The sequence below is a fragment of the Anopheles maculipalpis genome, chromosome 3RL (assembly GCF_943734695.1).
Source record: "Anopheles maculipalpis chromosome 3RL, idAnoMacuDA_375_x, whole genome shotgun sequence".
In the NCBI taxonomy this organism is placed as follows: Eukaryota; Metazoa; Arthropoda; class Insecta; order Diptera; family Culicidae; genus Anopheles; species Anopheles maculipalpis.
Genome location: NC_064872.1, coordinates 83,225,533 through 83,242,311, shown reverse-complemented (window position 1 = coordinate 83,242,311; position 16,779 = coordinate 83,225,533). Strand labels below are relative to the sequence as shown.

General features: G+C 41.2%; 1 protein-coding gene across 1 annotated transcript in view; it reads right to left on the bottom strand.

Annotated features, from left to right (window-relative positions):
- Positions 1-16,485, bottom strand: part of LOC126561571 (uncharacterized) — a 92,268-nt gene extending 75,783 nt beyond the window's left edge. The window contains exons 1-5 of the mRNA XM_050217802.1: positions 16,068-16,485; positions 5,375-5,545; positions 4,565-4,663; positions 3,688-3,813; positions 1,437-2,081 (exon numbers count right to left, since the gene is read on the bottom strand). Of these exons, the coding sequence (XP_050073759.1) occupies positions 1,437-2,081; positions 3,688-3,813; positions 4,565-4,663; positions 5,375-5,545; positions 16,068-16,311 (1,285 nt within the window). The 5' untranslated portion in view covers positions 16,312-16,485. The remainder of the gene's footprint in view (positions 1-1,436; positions 2,082-3,687; positions 3,814-4,564; positions 4,664-5,374; positions 5,546-16,067) is intronic.
- Positions 16,486-16,779: the final 294 nt, after the last annotated feature.

Here is a 16,779-nt window from a genome sequence, read left to right as displayed (position 1 = left end):
CGATTTAAACTCCAAACTCAACGCAACGCAGGGTAGGTCAGTGAGACTCATTTTGTAACGAACACCAACATGCACTGCATGCACAAGATTTGCAAACACTGAAAAGGGGCCAGAAATTCATAAGAGGGATTAAGTTGAACCCCGCCACCCAACTGCTCCCTCCGTTCCGCATAATGGAGCTCAAAAATGAGGCCACGAGAAACCGAGATGTGCCAGGCTTTTTCGGTACGACCGATCGTGAAGCGACGCGATAGCAAACTAGCACAACCAAACACGAAGAGATCTAGCATGCCGGCCTGAGAAAAGAATAGACATTGCGAGCGAGCGACCGAGAGTTCCGGGAAATGTGTTCCAAACTCCAGCACCTTTCGTCCGTTTGTTTTCCATGGAGGCGCCTGGTGGCGTGTACATTCACAGAAAATCGAGCTAAAATGTGTGTCACGGCACACTCACATACATGAGGGGAATAAAGAAGGAAATGAAACGAAAAAGGGAAGAGATTGTACAATCTCAACCGAGGAACGCATTAACTGACACATCCGGATTCGGAAGCTAAAAGACATAATTCACCCGGAGCAACCGTAAACGTGCAATCAACCCACACGGGTTCGAACGTTTACATGTGATTTTAGGAGCGCTTCCCAAAAACGGTTTTGGAGTTGTGTTTTCGACAGAAATAACTCTACGCTAAGTTCCTGTCGAACCTTTTTTCCCAAAGTTGTATGCAAAACTTGTTTGCATTCACTAGTAAATATTTCAAAAATATTTTAAAATTCAAACATAGCAACTCTACCATACAAAATTCTTTCAAAATATGTTCAACATATGAAAGGGACGGCTTTCCATAAAAGGGTCGAAAAATTTTCCCCAAATTCTTTAGTTCTGTCTTGGAATGGCATGTTTTTCTTCCCGTATCCTTAACCCAGCTTCTTGCCGAAAGAAAAAAAAAGCTTATGTTTGTGTACGTAAAATTACTCGCTTAATGTTTTGGGTTTTCTGTTGGTTTTATAAGATTGGGGAAAGAATTTTGTCCTGACAAAAGAAGCATTCCAGAGAAAATGAAAATGGCTTACGAAGGAAAGTAAAATCCGGCATAGATAAAACCTTGCCACCATCATTGTTGACAGCACTTTTGGCTAGCATTTTACGTGCGTTATCTTTTGTTCAAAATTCTACAAGATAAAAAAAACTCCCGATAAAGGTCAAGAACGAACGGGTTTGTTTAAAAAAAAGCTCTGAGATCTGAGAAAAAAAGTTGAGATAAATCCGAAAGACAATAAACTAAAGACAATCCAATACAACTCAATTCGATCAAAAGTTCCCAACAACTGAGTAAAAAACTCAATTAGAACCCCTCTTGTTTCAAAAATATTCCTCAATATATGGAGCATTTATTCGACTCTAAAGTAAATCAATACAACCAACCAAACACTTACCTTGATTCATGTTGGCACTGGCATTAGCAGCTACGTTTGCGAAATGCTGCTGCAGCTGCTGTTGAAGGGCTTGATGGGGGGCAAGCTGCGCGTGAACAAGCGACGGTGGTGGCGGCTGCCCTATCTGATGCGCCGACTGCGAGTGTGACAGGCCGGATACGAGCACCACACCGGCACCACCACCTCCACCACTACCTCCTACTCCTCCTCCTCCACCACCACCACCCGGTCCACTGTTTCCACTTGACCCGCTGGCACCAGAACCACCCCCACTGCCACTTAAACTAACACTTCCGGTCAAAATGCTGGCCAACGCACTGCCAGCCGTACTACCACTGATCATGTTCGCACCAATAACACCCGCACCACCACTATTGCCACCGGTGGACGTATGGACCAGTTGTCCTCCGGGACCCATGTTACCACTACCACCGCCAAGGATGGCCGACAGATTGAGGGAACCGACCGGGGTGCCGACACCGCCCGGACCGCCGAGGCTGCTGATCTGCTGGGCCGATTGCGATAAAGGCACGTTGTTGCTCGCTATGCTAGTACTATTTGGTGCGGTGGCGGATGTTGCGAGATTTGGCAGGACGGCACCGTTCGTTCCGTTCACTGAGTTGTAGATCGTGTATTGCTCCTCGTCTGAAAAAAGGGGGGGAAAGGTATAGTTAGTAGTCACGTGAGAAAGGAAGCGGAAATAAAAACAACACACAATATAACCATCGATACATGTGAGTATCGTACCGTAACGAGCTACGATTCCGTACGTATCGAACAACGTTTGGTGTACCTACGCTTTGTAAGAGGATTAAGCTGAGAGTGCACTTTATAGACACGCACATGCGGAACTGGGTTGTTTGATAGTTTTACAAACCAAATTCAATCGGGATGCATTCACTATCTGATAATGCAATTTTCATGGGGAACGGCTGGTTTCGATAACACATTTTTTTGTATGTTTAAATAATTTTAGTACATACTAGAATAGTTTACCAAGCAAAAGCTTAAAAAATAACCTGGAAACTGTTTCAGTTACCAGATCATCTGACACCTATTTGAGATTTCAGCGCCATCTATGAAGTGCTAGCTAAACTAAAACGATACGTGTAGCGCTACAACTGTGGTGAAAAAGGGAGGTGAATATTGCTTCGTGGTTTTTGACTTGAATAACTCACCACATGAAATACAGTGATTGATATTTGTACAAAGCTAAGAATAAATATAAGTTATAATTTATCGTTTTGTTTATTTAAGTTTAAATTGAGAGAAATAGGTATATGAGACGCAAATTTTCAGTTAATTTTTACTTTCAATAAACAAAAAGCGAGCATGATCTTTCTTGTTTTTTACTACCATCAGTAACAAGGTTGATTAAGAACGAAAAGATTTATCTGATTCAATAATCACTTGTTAATATTTCATTCACTGACTGTGTTATTGGTGCCAACCGGGACTATAAAGGGAAAGGAGACCAGCGCACGGGCAATAATGGACTGCTCGTACCGTAAAAGGTAAGAGCAACCAAACGATTTAATAACTACAGCCACAACAATAAAAAACAAACATGCGATTAAAACAGAGGCGAACAACTGCAGAGCTGGCGAATAATTCGGTCAATGATACAAAAGCTGTCGTCAATCATGCAACAAATCTTTCCCGATTGGCAAAAACACAAACAAACGTAAATATTTCTCCACAAGAATACCAACTTAATGACTAAGCGTGTGTCATGGATGACACAAAACATGACTCATAACGATCTACATGTAAAATCATGAGATGAGAAGCAGACCATGCATGAATATTAAAAATGAAAATTTTGCCCCAAAAAACTGCTTAGGGTAGTGCGCAGTTAGATCAGACAATAATCATACTATGATGAATGAATATACACAAAAAAAATGAATGAACAACTGAACTTGTCAAAGATATTACAGTACTTGCCAAATTTGCGGTGCAACGGATGTCATGCCTTTTACAAAACCCAAAACTAGAATAACACACACAACAACAATGGCTGTTCGGCTCGCAGCCGAACACACAGCTGCTGCAACAACAACGCACAAACAAAACATTCAATGACGGAACATAAACAACAACACAGTGCACACACGAAAAAAAAAACAACAACTCGTAATCGAAAAGTGAGAACAGCTACGGTCACAAGGGGGATGGTTAAGGGTGTCGTGTTTTGGTGCTCATGGGGAGGCGGAGGTCCGAAACCGGAACAGAGAGCACCACCACTTACTTGGACTTCGATAGTGCAGCGACGCCATTGGGGGTGGCGGTGGCGGCGGCTGATGATGGAAGGTTTGCAATTGCCTGTGAGATGAGGTGGACCACGTAACCGATTCCGTGGGACTGATGCAAATGGCTTCGGAGTTTTTGAAGGCGACGGTAGGGGTTTTTTTTTATTCATACATCGTCGTGTAGATTGGTTGGATGATCGAAGTTAGTTTAGGGAAGCGCACAATGCGAGAGCAAAAGTGTCAATCCCACCAGCCGGTCGCAATGGGGTGCACACACATACAGCGAGGGATGGACACATACGTGGCACAGCGAATTGTGGAATTTCAGTTATTGCGTATTATCGTTGTTGTTGTTTGTTGTGTTTTGCGATCGAAGAGGCGCATACCAATCGGCAAGGAAGCGGCATGATGAGAGTAAAAATGGACATAACTCATCGATTAACAAATGTCGCAGATAATGAGCGGTACATGAAATTGGTACAATTTATGAAGGTGTACAGAAGATCTTAACTTCCGAGGAAGCGTGAACCAGCGGCCAGGTCCACAGCAAGCAAAAAATAAGATTAGAACAAAAATGAGGTAAATATTCAAAGGCAATTCAAATAAAAGCGTGAAGAGAAGAAAAAATTCAATATAAAATGTCAATTTAAATGAAAAACTAATTGCAACCGCAACCCCCCAAAATGTGGAACAAAAACCAATAGAATAGATGCAAACCAAAAGCCTAAATAAATAAAGAAATGTAATTGGAATAATTTGTGTCCCATTTTTACATAAAATTTAGCCAATCGGTTTTGAGCAGCACTCCAAAAGCGTAACCATTTCTTGTTCGTTGATCGTTAAACTACGGTATAAACGGCGTACACTTCTACTTACCAGCTATCGATAGTGCAGATGTAGGGCTTTCCGGCAACAGAATGCCCTTTTGTACAAGTTCTTCCCGGTTGGCACGTACTGAAATTTTCCGCTCGAGCGCTGCACATTTCCGTGGGAAAATTTCGTACGATTTTGTTCGTTTTTTTTTGTTATTATTTTGTTTTGTTGAACACAGGATAGAAAAGGGGGAAAAAGGACACCCACCCGGTGGATTGGGTGTGAATGGTGTAAGGGTTTGAATGATGAACGATGGTAAGGAAATGGTTGAGAGCAAACACGGGACGGCGCGCGTGCAATCAGTAGTAGAAAGGAGGAAGATAAAAAAAAAGAAAAGAGAAAAAACAAAACGTAAGGAAAATGCAATATATGTCACATAATGGAATTGCAAGTTAGGGTTAAAGGTTGTAAATTGTTAGTAAAAATGAGTAAAAATCCGAGGTTAAAAATGCAACAAATGATAAAATCCACGAATGCATTATTAAGTGTTAAAATGACGAATGAAAAGTGAAAAAGTACATACACAAAACAAAACAAAACAAAACAAAACAGTAAAAAAAGGTAGTAAGAAAAGTGAAATTAGTTTACAAACACAATTAGTAACATAACAGAGAAAGGAAAACCTGAAACATAATTAAATAAAACCAGAACAAAAGAGATTCGCTTTTATGCATAATACACACACACAGCAGCAGCAGTAGCCGGTTAGAAATAAAGGACAAAAATGTCAACCAAAAGACCAAAAAAATAAAAGAAGAAAAGACACAAACAACAGGGAATCAATTAGCAGCAGCCATTTGCAGCAAAACTTACACTTTGAGGTGGACTCGAACTTTTCGCTTTTCTTTTTTCTTCGCCATTTCCACGGTTTGAACAGCCGGCCGAACGCGCTGAATTTGCTGCTCTTGCGTTCGAGCGGCGGTGTCCGGGAGCCCGAGTTGAGACTGTTCGAGCGCATCGTCGTGCCGTTCTGTTTTTTTGTCGCTGCAAAAGAGGAAGAGAAAGCAAAGCACGGGGACACATTAATTTTTAAATCGAATTGTGCAACAACGTTGCTTTACGGAAGGTGTTTATTAAAGGGAGTGATGATTTCTTTCCTTCGTTTTGCATGGGATGATAAAAAAATGAGGCTGCAAAACGAACAAAAGTCAAGATGAACAGAAAAGTAGATAGAGAAGACGTATTTTCCACGTACATGACGCGCCACGGTGAAACAAACATTTGTTGGGAGTAAGTTAAAATTTCACTAGCAACAAACAGATAGCTTTATTGTGTTTTAGATGATGCAAAATGTATGTTTTTTTAAAGCCACACGTGTGTATAAAGAAAACTCAATGCAAACTCTATGATGCATACGTTGTACAGTAAATAACGATAAATTATTGTTTCATTGAAAAAAGAGGGAACAAACCAGTCGCTTTCCCATGGCATAAAAGGGATCGTGAAATGTTTTATCATTATAGGATAAACAGCATTCCGGTAAGCTGTGCTTTCATTAGTTTTAGGGAGAGCTTTATTCCACTCACAACAACAGCAACACACACACACACACAAATACAGAGGAAGCTGGTGAAAGAGGTGCCAATAAGCGATCATTAAAATTATCAACTGTGACTCAGTGGAGAAAAGTGAATGTATTTAACGATGCCTGCAAACGGTTTGATTGATACGAGGCATGCAAAACAGATACCCTCATACCTTCGATAATAAAAATCCATTATTTTAACAACCTTGTTATTTACAAGGTATTTTATTACAATTTTATATTTTTGTCGAAAATGGCACTACTCCACTCTACCACTCGATAGGATTTTTATGGGAAATTGACATTTTTTTTATCGAATGACTTACTATATAGTCAATCCTCACTACGGGAGACGATCCGTATAGGAGTTGAACCCCGGGTCCTATCGTTTGAGGACCGGCGTCGCTGTGGCCTACACCACAGGGCCACCCCTTATACTGTGTAATTAATTTACTTAACTAATACTAATTTCAAACGGGTTTAAAACGGTTGTTTAATTTACAACTCGTCAATTTAAAAGGATTTTCTGCACGTACAACTAAAACTACACGAAAAAGCTTTGGAACAATAAAAACTTGACAGGAAACATTGACCCATAAAATGCTACAATAGCTTGGTAGAAATCCTTTCGAACATTTTTATGGAAACATGACAGCGAAACCTTGATCATTTACCATTTATCATGAGCTATGAGATGAATTGTTGAAACGCGGAATAAGCGAAGTTTTTTTTTATCTCACCGTGTTGCAATATCTGGTTTGGCTTGAATAGTTGGATTGTGTGGAAATGGTTTTATTGTAATCATCTTAATTTAATCTTAATAAATAGTTTCCATAACTCATGGCTAGAATTCATCCCAATCCTTCATTTGAATAGGCAGTAATGCGTATAGCATAACTGCTAGGCGTAAAATGATATGATATTACATTCATTCCATATTTGATAATATACATAAAGCTTCATAAAAAAAAAACAAAAAAAGAGCAAAAAACAATCTTCAATTCTGTTTCATCTCCCCATACGCGACGAAGGAATTCAAAGTGATGGACAGGTTGAATTAAACAACTTTTTTTTTTTTGCTTCTCTTCCTCGTAAATAAGGGTGTGCCTCCAGATACTATAAAACCACCGTCTGGAGCCTTTTTTTGTAAGACATACTTTTTAAATCAGCAAACAACAACAAAACACCCCATCACAACCACACAAAAAATTGCACACTAAAACACCATATACCACACATCAACCCAACCCTACGACTATGGCTTTTCGTGGCTGTGAATGTGTACGCGTGTTTTTTTTTTATTATCATGCTGGGCCGTAGCATAACCCGAAAAGGACACAAAAGGCACATCACAAAAATTACACACTCTGACCATGAAACCAAACCGGTGGCCTTCTGATAAACGGTGAGAAGAAACGAAACCGGTTCTGCTACCACTTCCCAGACCCTCCTTTGGAGGGGGCGGAGAAGGGAAGGGATAGAGGATCAGCCGAGTAAACGACATAATGGGAAAGAAAACGATCCGAAAGAATGTATGCGTGCATCGTGTATGTGCGATGGTCGAGAGAGAGAGACGCAACAGAAAGCTGAAGAACACTGGGTTGGACGAGTTGGGCAGATCAACAAGCACCAAAAATCGTAAAGAAATGAGAAAAAAATCCAACTACACGTTTCGGACGAGATCATGGCCACCGTTGTTCAAGCACCACCAGGTGGTGCTTGATCAACCTTCATCGAAACCAGTCATAACCCGCTTCTCCCGTGGCCTACCCAAACATTATCACATCATGCTCGGGTGCGGGCTGATAGCAAACATTCCACATCGATGGCTCTTTATTCGCGTGAAAGGTTTTCGTTGCTGTTGTCGTTAGCTCATCGATTACGCGCTTTGGGGGGATGTGCAACGATGGGTTATTCTCTCAAAGGCGAACGGATTAAATCTAGGGAATCAATTTCGTGATAATTAAACACTATGCTAGCGGTGATTTGTGTTATATTTACATACAATTTTACGTAAAAATAGCGTTTCTTTTTTTTTAATTGCACTGTGTAACAATGTTCAACTGCTGCTAGTACACCATTTTTAGCAGAGATGAATAATGGGCCAATGAATCGTCATTGAGAAATGATTCTCAACACGTCAATAAGATGCCATTGCATGTTCATTCATCAAACTTAATGGAATTCAGCTGTTGCATAACTCATGAGCAATTGTAAAACTATCTCGTTTAAAACCACAATATTTATTATGAGCAAAGATTTTGTTATTGTTTTCTCATCCAAAAACAATCAGCACAAAAATGAGCAGTGCAATCTTATGACTGAAAATGCATTTTATTTTTTATAAAATGTATTTATTTAACTGCGTACTACAGCTTTTCATTCTGACAAGATCACTAATCACAGCAATCACTAATAACAACATTTTTTAAATTTAACTACGATGAAATTTAAAATAAACTGCTTCACAATTGTGTTTATAAACATTTAAAATCATAGATTTGTTTCTAGAATTCTGCAAGAAATAAAAAAAAATGTGCTGAATAAGCTGATTTCCTCGGAAATTTAATAATGAAATTTATAAATACATACATTAATCTATCTTTAACGAACAATTTAAAAGCTTGGTAAAAATGCTCTACCTAAAATGCTCTAAATGCTGATACAATTTGTAAGATGATAAGTTTACTCAAAGAAATAGTTCAATTTATTCAGGAAAAACACACGAAAAACCAAGTACTCAATTAAAGAAGAATAAACAACTTCTTGCCATGTAGCCAAAAATCCAAATCCAAATCGAGCGTCGTCATTGTTTTGCTACTTCCCACTAATGAAATTTCATTCAAAAAGAGGAACCCCAACAAGTAACAACACTTTTCTGTATTTTTTTTTACGAATTAATAACAAAAACAAAACTCCCGCCCTGAAAAAAAAACTTGAAACCGACTCCCGGGCAGCAAACGGTAACAAACACATTTTCGCTACGTTTAATAAAAACCACAAACTTTGCCCAACAAATGACAAAACCCAGGCGATAAACGAACTTGAGGGCACTCAACAGAGCAGCAAGAAGAAAGTTCTAATGAACCGAAAAAGCAATAATGAAAAGCTTGCGCCCACTTTGCTTCTCAAAACTAAGTATTGCCCACTTCCGTGACCGGTGACTCTCCATCGGCCAGAGTACGCTTTCCGGGCCGGGAAAACGGAAACAAACAACAACAACAAACAAAAAATACTACACCAAAAATAACCACTCGAGCCATGGCAAAAACGTCACTTCAAGGATTACACGAAGCTTTGTCGTCCCTTGCCCCGTACCTTTCCAAGCTATCGCAACCCTGCCCCTATCCGATCAGCGCTTTAGGGCCGTTTCGCCGAATCGGAGACGAACACTGGCTTCGACATTTCGACCGAAACTTTTACCACCTGACCAATACGCTTCCATGCCGAGTTAGATAGATTAGAGAAGGCATGGGTTTCGGGGTGATTCTGTTCCTGGTAGTGGTGGACCGTGTTTACTAGCTCAGTCGCTTTTCTGGGATATAGAGCCTCTTGTGCATTCTTTTATTGAGCCTGTCAGCAAGATGTCAACGATATTTTGAGTGCCATAAACGAAACGATATAAAGTGGATTGAGAGTGGATTGACTTGAGCATTATAGAAACCACGATCTTACAGACTCCATAGACAAATAAAGTTAAGAAAAATAGAGAAAACGGTTTTCGGAGAACATAGCACAACTGCTTCAAAGGTAATTTTTGGTACTGATACGAAGAAGGTGCTTTAGATGTTCTGACGAAAAATACTACCCAAACTAAATATGTTTCCAATTTTTGCAAACACTCCCACAAGCAAAACGGGTTGCCCCTTTGTCATTTCAGGCTAGAGATAAACGCATTGCAAACAGAAACTGTTGTTTTAAGAGCTCTTCTTCGGAATTGGGGTTTTCGTTTGGGGCTTGCGAATGTTCGCTACGGAGATTACAATCCTAAACGCACTTTTAAGCGTGTGTTTTGTTTGTAACGATGCTCCAAAAATATCCTCATCGCCTCCCAAATCATAACCAAGCCCTTCGAAGAAGTCTGTACCGGTGGCATCCTACACCAGGGGCAGACGGGACAGACATCAAAAGCGACCTACCCCATCGCCCCAAGATCTATATGACGGGGAGATGTTGTGCAGTGTGCGCCGTGTGGGTGTGTGTAGTGAAAGGGCTACGTTTGATCATAGCTTTCAATCGATACACTTCGAGTAGAAGCGAGTTCGGTAGAATGGAAACATAAAAACAAATCCAATCACGTCCACGCCCCGTCATGTTCAACTATCTCCGATAACGACCAATGTGAGATAAAGTGATTGGAAAGATGCTTGCTTTTATTATTTTCTTCGTGCGAACACGTGTGTGTGTGCTGCAGTGACGGTAGCTGAAAAGCATGTTCTACAGTACGGTACAAAGTTAGCGTACACGGAGATCTTTGGTTTTTTTATACTTATTGGACCCGTTGTTTTTATTGTAAAGCAATAACAGGTGAAAATGCAAAATATTCCTATGAATACAGGTTTTCAAATAATTTTTAGAGATTTAAATTTTTTCATAATTGTTTTGAGACTTTTATCCATTTTTTTACCAATATTTTCGCACGAAAAAGTAATTCCCGAACATACATTGCAGCCTACCGAGGCCAACAACAGGCAACATAAACGTCTGCACCTAAAACTTGGCCATGCACTGTACATCGGACAGTAATGGCTGTCGTCACTTTCCGAGTGCACCCAGTCCCAAACTCGGCACATATCATCGATGTCCATTTTCATCCAGGGCGCCCCCGTACAATCGATGTGCACTCGTATCGGTAATGGCAGTGGAGCGATAAAGTGACAACGCGCTGGTGGTGATGGTGGGTTTGTCCGCTCGATTTGGCCCTTCGGTTGGCCTCACACGGTAACGCAAGGAGGCGCGCTCGATTTATCCAATTCCAATTAATTAAGCTCAATCAATCATAATCTTTCGGGGTGGATCTATTTTTGCCAAACGCATGGACACTCTGCGCTAGCAGCCAGCACGGCATCGAGTAGAGTTCATACGAAGGCAGGGCGGTACCAAGGCGTCTGTGGAACTGGCAATAGATAGTGAAGCAGCTGATAAAAGCGTAGTAGCGTAGGCGATGTCGTGCCATGTGCTTTTTTTTGTTGAGCGTGTGCATGCGTTTTCCGAGAAATTCCCTTTGGCCCATTGGACTGGGAATTTGAGAGAATGGACTTGGGAAGCAGTGACATACTGTCGGAGAGTTTTGAAATCGATATTGCTGGCTACTCCTGGATGTAGGTAACACATTTTAACTTAACTAACTTCGTTTTGAAAAGTACAAGCAGGATAAAAGTTTCTTCTAGCAGTTGTGATAAGCAGAAAAGTGCTGGAAGGAAGCTTGTTATTTCTCAAAATTGCAATACTTTGTATTAAATTAAATATAAGTAGACGTTTTTTTCCTGGGGACACCAATTGTAAGCAATAAGAAAATGGTATCCAATAACATAGGCTTCCGGTTCGCCAGTACCCAAGACTGATTATCCAGACGAGGATAAATCAAGTCTTCTAGATATGGTAAGCTATACAACTAAAAATTCATCTCATGCATACTTCCTAAGCAAATTACATCTACTTTCACAGCTTTTGTGTGTAAAAAGCATTAAGTGATAACCTACATACCTTTAGCATCCCATGTTCACAAGGAAAAATGAAATCATCCATAATAAATGGACTATAAACGGAACCCCCCCCACACATACACCCAGTAAATGAAGGATATCGAATAACCTCTCGAAGGTACAATCGAAGACGCCGCTACCAATGCCGTCGTTTCTGATTGATCCTTCGCGTCTCCGGGTTCTTTCATCGTGCTGCTCATGTACATCCGTCCCCAAAGTTGAGACCATCCATTCAACGTGTTTTCCACGAACGAGTATGTTTAACAATCTCTTCACGACGATGGTAAGTGATCTCCCGTTGAGCAAAGAGATAAATGAGATGAACCGTAGGAAGAAAAAAAAATCCACCCCACCCAGTTTGTCCTTGCGAAAGAACGACCAACGGCAATAGCCCATGACGGACAAATAATAGCGCTAGATCTCAGCGCCACCATCAACGCAATACCACCCACAGCAACCCACTCGAACTGACCGAAGCTTTATTATGGTGGTGGCTCCCGCATACAATCATAATATGCTGTGATTGCCGACCGATTACTGGAACGAGATTTCCTTTCGCTCGGCTGTGTCGTTTTTCCCCCCGTCTTTCTTTCGTGCAGCTTTGATTTTTGGGGGAGGTTGAGTGCAGGTACCCTTCCCCCACCGTTGGAGCGTTCTTGGAAGCATACTTTTGGTGGTCAATATTACTCATCACTCGACTGCTATTAGCTTTCCACCCGCGTTGTCGGAGACTTTGGTGAGCCGTGGCCACGATGGGAGGAAAATTAATCGAATTATACTTCCTTTCCTATACGGAAAAAAACCACAGGCGGAGCTAAAAGCTCTTGTTTTGTGCCGCAAAGTAAAGTTAATTAACGATGGCTAATTCCCGGCAGACGCACCGGGGAAGCTAAGCCCCGGCATGGATAGCGTATCGCGGGGTTATTGACATTTTCGGAAACAATAAATTGCGCTCGGTGTAAATATGTTTCGTTTGGGAAATATGGAGGTAGCTGAGATATGTAGTACAAGCCCAAAACAGAAGGAATAGTACAATAATTTAAATATATGATCAGAGAGACACTAATCAGAACGCTTCCTGATGAACATGCTTCTACCCATTACGTGAAAAATACTAAAAACTATACTACATACTAATGAAATACTAGAAAACTCATCTACTTAATATTGCATACCATCAATTGTATGCGTTCTAGTTCACGTGAGTCACTTGCAATTTTATTCGAATGCTTACTAGAACTGCACTCGAACGTGCATCATTCCGAAGAAATGCGTTACTTGGGCTACACACAAAATTCCTCAGCAAACTGCTGCCCGGACACATCCATCCGCCATCGGTGTGTTCGATGGAAAACTTCATCAATTTGCAAGTACTTACACGGGGCTTTAACCACTTAATTCAGAGGCAGGTGAATGCAAAGAGGCAAACGGCAAACGACCGCAGCACATTCAATTGAGTCGGAAAACATTACCATGCTTGATGATACGACAAAAAAAAATCCTTACCGACAGTAAACCGAGAGTTGCAACTGCATCAACGCTATCATCATCATAAGCGTAATGGGTTCTTAAAATAGAATCTTGCCGTAATTCCTTCCACAGTGGCATTTGTTTTAGGTTGTGTTTAAGGGGCTTTCATCAATTAAGTTTCTATATCAAACTTGTAGATACAGGATCGGTTTTGTTGCAATAAGTTATAGGAAAAGTGCAGCAGGGCTTTTAAAACCCATGATTATTTTAAAGGTCTTTATTTCTATATGGACTTTGCTCTATAATTTACAAAAGTTCATACAACCAAAAATACCCCTGGAGATACATATACTAATTATAACAGCAAACATTTTTCAAAACACCACCATCGACTGAACATTGTGAACGACCCTCCAACATGTTTGGTACAATTTTGCTCCGATTTCCGAGACACAATACGTCTGCGAATATTTACCGATTCAATTAGTATGATTTAACATTTCGTACGCAACGTCACTATCACGTCACATCAGATAATATGCTATTATAGGTTAGATACAAATAGTACACAGGAGACATGCAAACAAACTGAAGTAGGTGTTTGCATACTTGACGTTAGTCGACGTGAAAATGTATTTCATCATTATGTAACGGATGTGTTCTCAGGTGTCCTCAGTGTTACCCTCATCGACACGTTCGCCCACCAGTCTCGCGCATTCCAAAAGGCCACCAATAACACATTATTCGTTACGCATGATTAAGCTATGCGTCACGCTGGCGTACGTTGTTCTGGTTGCTTGTGGTGCGCGTGAACCGAAGCTGACGGAGTGGAACTTGTCAATCATCATCCGGCCGATAGCAGCGAGGCAAGGAAGAGTGTGCTGGCTGAGTGCTTGTGTATAGTTCGCGTCGAAGATTTAATCGGTGTTCTGTGCGATTGCTGTCCTTTTACGAGCACAAATGCACTTTAGAATCGTGCGAAAATGGGATTTAGTGTCGATGGATTGATTGAATTGTTAATGGGATGTCATAGGCAAAATAGGGAAACATCTTACATTTACATGTTTCCTACTATATGTAAATGATGATACTCCTTCTGGTTAAAAGCTTAGAAAATACATTATATTTGCAAATTTTCCACAAGTTGAATAGAAAGAAGGCTTGTTTCATCTGCAATGCAGACGGCCCGAACCATAACAGCTGATAGAAACGCTAGTTTCTAAATGATAGCGTCAAATTAGTGGCCATTAAGGCCACTAATAATAGACGCAGCATCGTTTCCTTATGCCATAGATAACGGAAGGCTGAAGCATTCCAAAAGCAAACGAGATTAGCACCCGAAAGCAGCACTAGACATCCAGACCGGACCGTTCAAAGTAAAAAACGTTCGCTTCTTATCTCGAGTGTGGCGCTTTGCGGTGTCGATGGTGTAGCGTAGCACTCGAAGAAAAGGAATACAGTACTGACACAAGCACATCGTTGAAGTGGTACATAAAAATAAAATCAGTGACAAAAAAACATCTCATCGGTAAATTCGTGAATGCTTCATTATCATCGTTCTTATGACGCACTCCAATTCAGTCAGTTCAAATGTGTTAACTTAATTAGCATCGGATAAAAGAGGTCCAACATATATAAATATTGTCAACAAGTCCTCCTTCAAACAACTTATTTTGAAGGATAGTTTTCGCAACATTACTCTTCTAAAGTAATTTGAACCCAATTGTAAGAATTTCTGTCTAGAAGGTGGAAAATCACTCTTGATGAGCAACTGACAGGTCTTTTGCGATTATCTTTTTTACTGTGAGCATGTTGGCGGTCCAAGAGACTTCCAACTGACTGACTGACCACCTGACCAGCAGCCACAAATATATATTTTTTTGCAAAACTCTATCGAAACACTGGCAACTGCCCAAGAACCGCTCGATAGTGTTTTTGTGGAATACTTCTTCAATGTAGAATTCCCACTTTGCCATCCATAAACAGTCTTTTTTTGAAAAGAAACATTATTTTGAATGGAAACGTCATCTCAATTTCAACTTCAACGGATGTTGAAGCTACCTAACGTTCATCGTTCAAGCGTTCAATCTGTTTGTGTGTGTGCATGCATGGAAACAGGTTGTTAACTGCATTAACACACCCCATTGCATCATACTTAAATCGATGATTGGTCAAACCCTGCAAACGGCACCTTCAACGGAATTTGTCGTAACACGATGCACCTTACCGACCGTTCATCGTCGTCATCCGTTTCCTCTCTCAGCGCGTACATTTGCACTGTTACTGCCTTGGGAACAATATTTCACAACCGATAATGAGCGGTAATGTTTACCTTTGCAGACAACTAACCACTACTGACTGACTGACTGACTGACTGGTTGTACAAAATGCCGGCGGAACAATCTGCAAGATCTTGTCTATTTGGCTAGCAAGATCTTATGCGCATGTTACTTAAGATCGCACAGGAAATGATTATGCTTTTGCAAAAAAAGACCCCCGGCAGATGATGTTTGTTGGGCTCGGTGCGGCACACCACCTGCCACCGATAATTGATACTAAAACATTAACCGGCCGCTTGCGCAATTTAATGATTTGATACCGGAGGTGTTTCTATGGGTTACGTTACGGTTCTTTTTGAATATTACTTTTTAAGTGTATATGTTGAATATACATAACTCGATTTTTAAGTATTTTAAAAGAAAAATAATATAGGAATAGATTAGTTTAAGAATCAGACGATCGATTTAATCGAACAACCCAAGATATGCTCTCTCCAAGCAGGTCTTCCACTCTCACACAAACTTACCAATCACCGTACTGGCGGCGACCTCCTTGGCAACGTGAGCCGCAGCCGGGCTGACATGCAGAATGTCTGACAGCGACAGTGAGGACGCGATCAGCTGTCGCTTCTCCTCGAAGTTTAGCAGATCCATCGAGTTGCTGCGCTGCGGTGTCACCGTGATGGTGACCGATTTCTGCATCGTCAACACGCTCTGGTTGTAGTCGGTCGGTTGGGACTGCTTCACCAGCTCGCGCCCATTCATCGACATGTTGCCGGCCGGATATCCTCCCAACAGTCCTCCTCCACCACCACCACCTCCTCCTCCAGCCACTGTCGAGCGTGGCTGGGCACAGGGACCGGTGCGAGGCGCAAGCTCCTCGTCACCCGAGTCCTGTGAATCGCCCGGTTGAGATCGAATGTTGACGCTATTTCCTTTAAACCCCTCCTGTACAAATTTCTCGGTCGCGAGCGGCGCGGGTCGTCGCTGAGATCTAACGAGCGCTTCTTTACTTGTAACAGCTTTTCACTGGCTGCACCCTAGTATCGCAACCCCGCTGACGGCATTCGTGTACATCGGCATCGAATGCTGTTCTGCACCGCACCCACAACAATATTTACACACTCGCACACTTAACACACAACCTTCTGCTCGGTTGCAATTCGACACCAACACTGATTTGCTTTTCCAGTTAAGACGAATGGAGAACTAAGGATGGAAAAGTATCATTAAATAAAC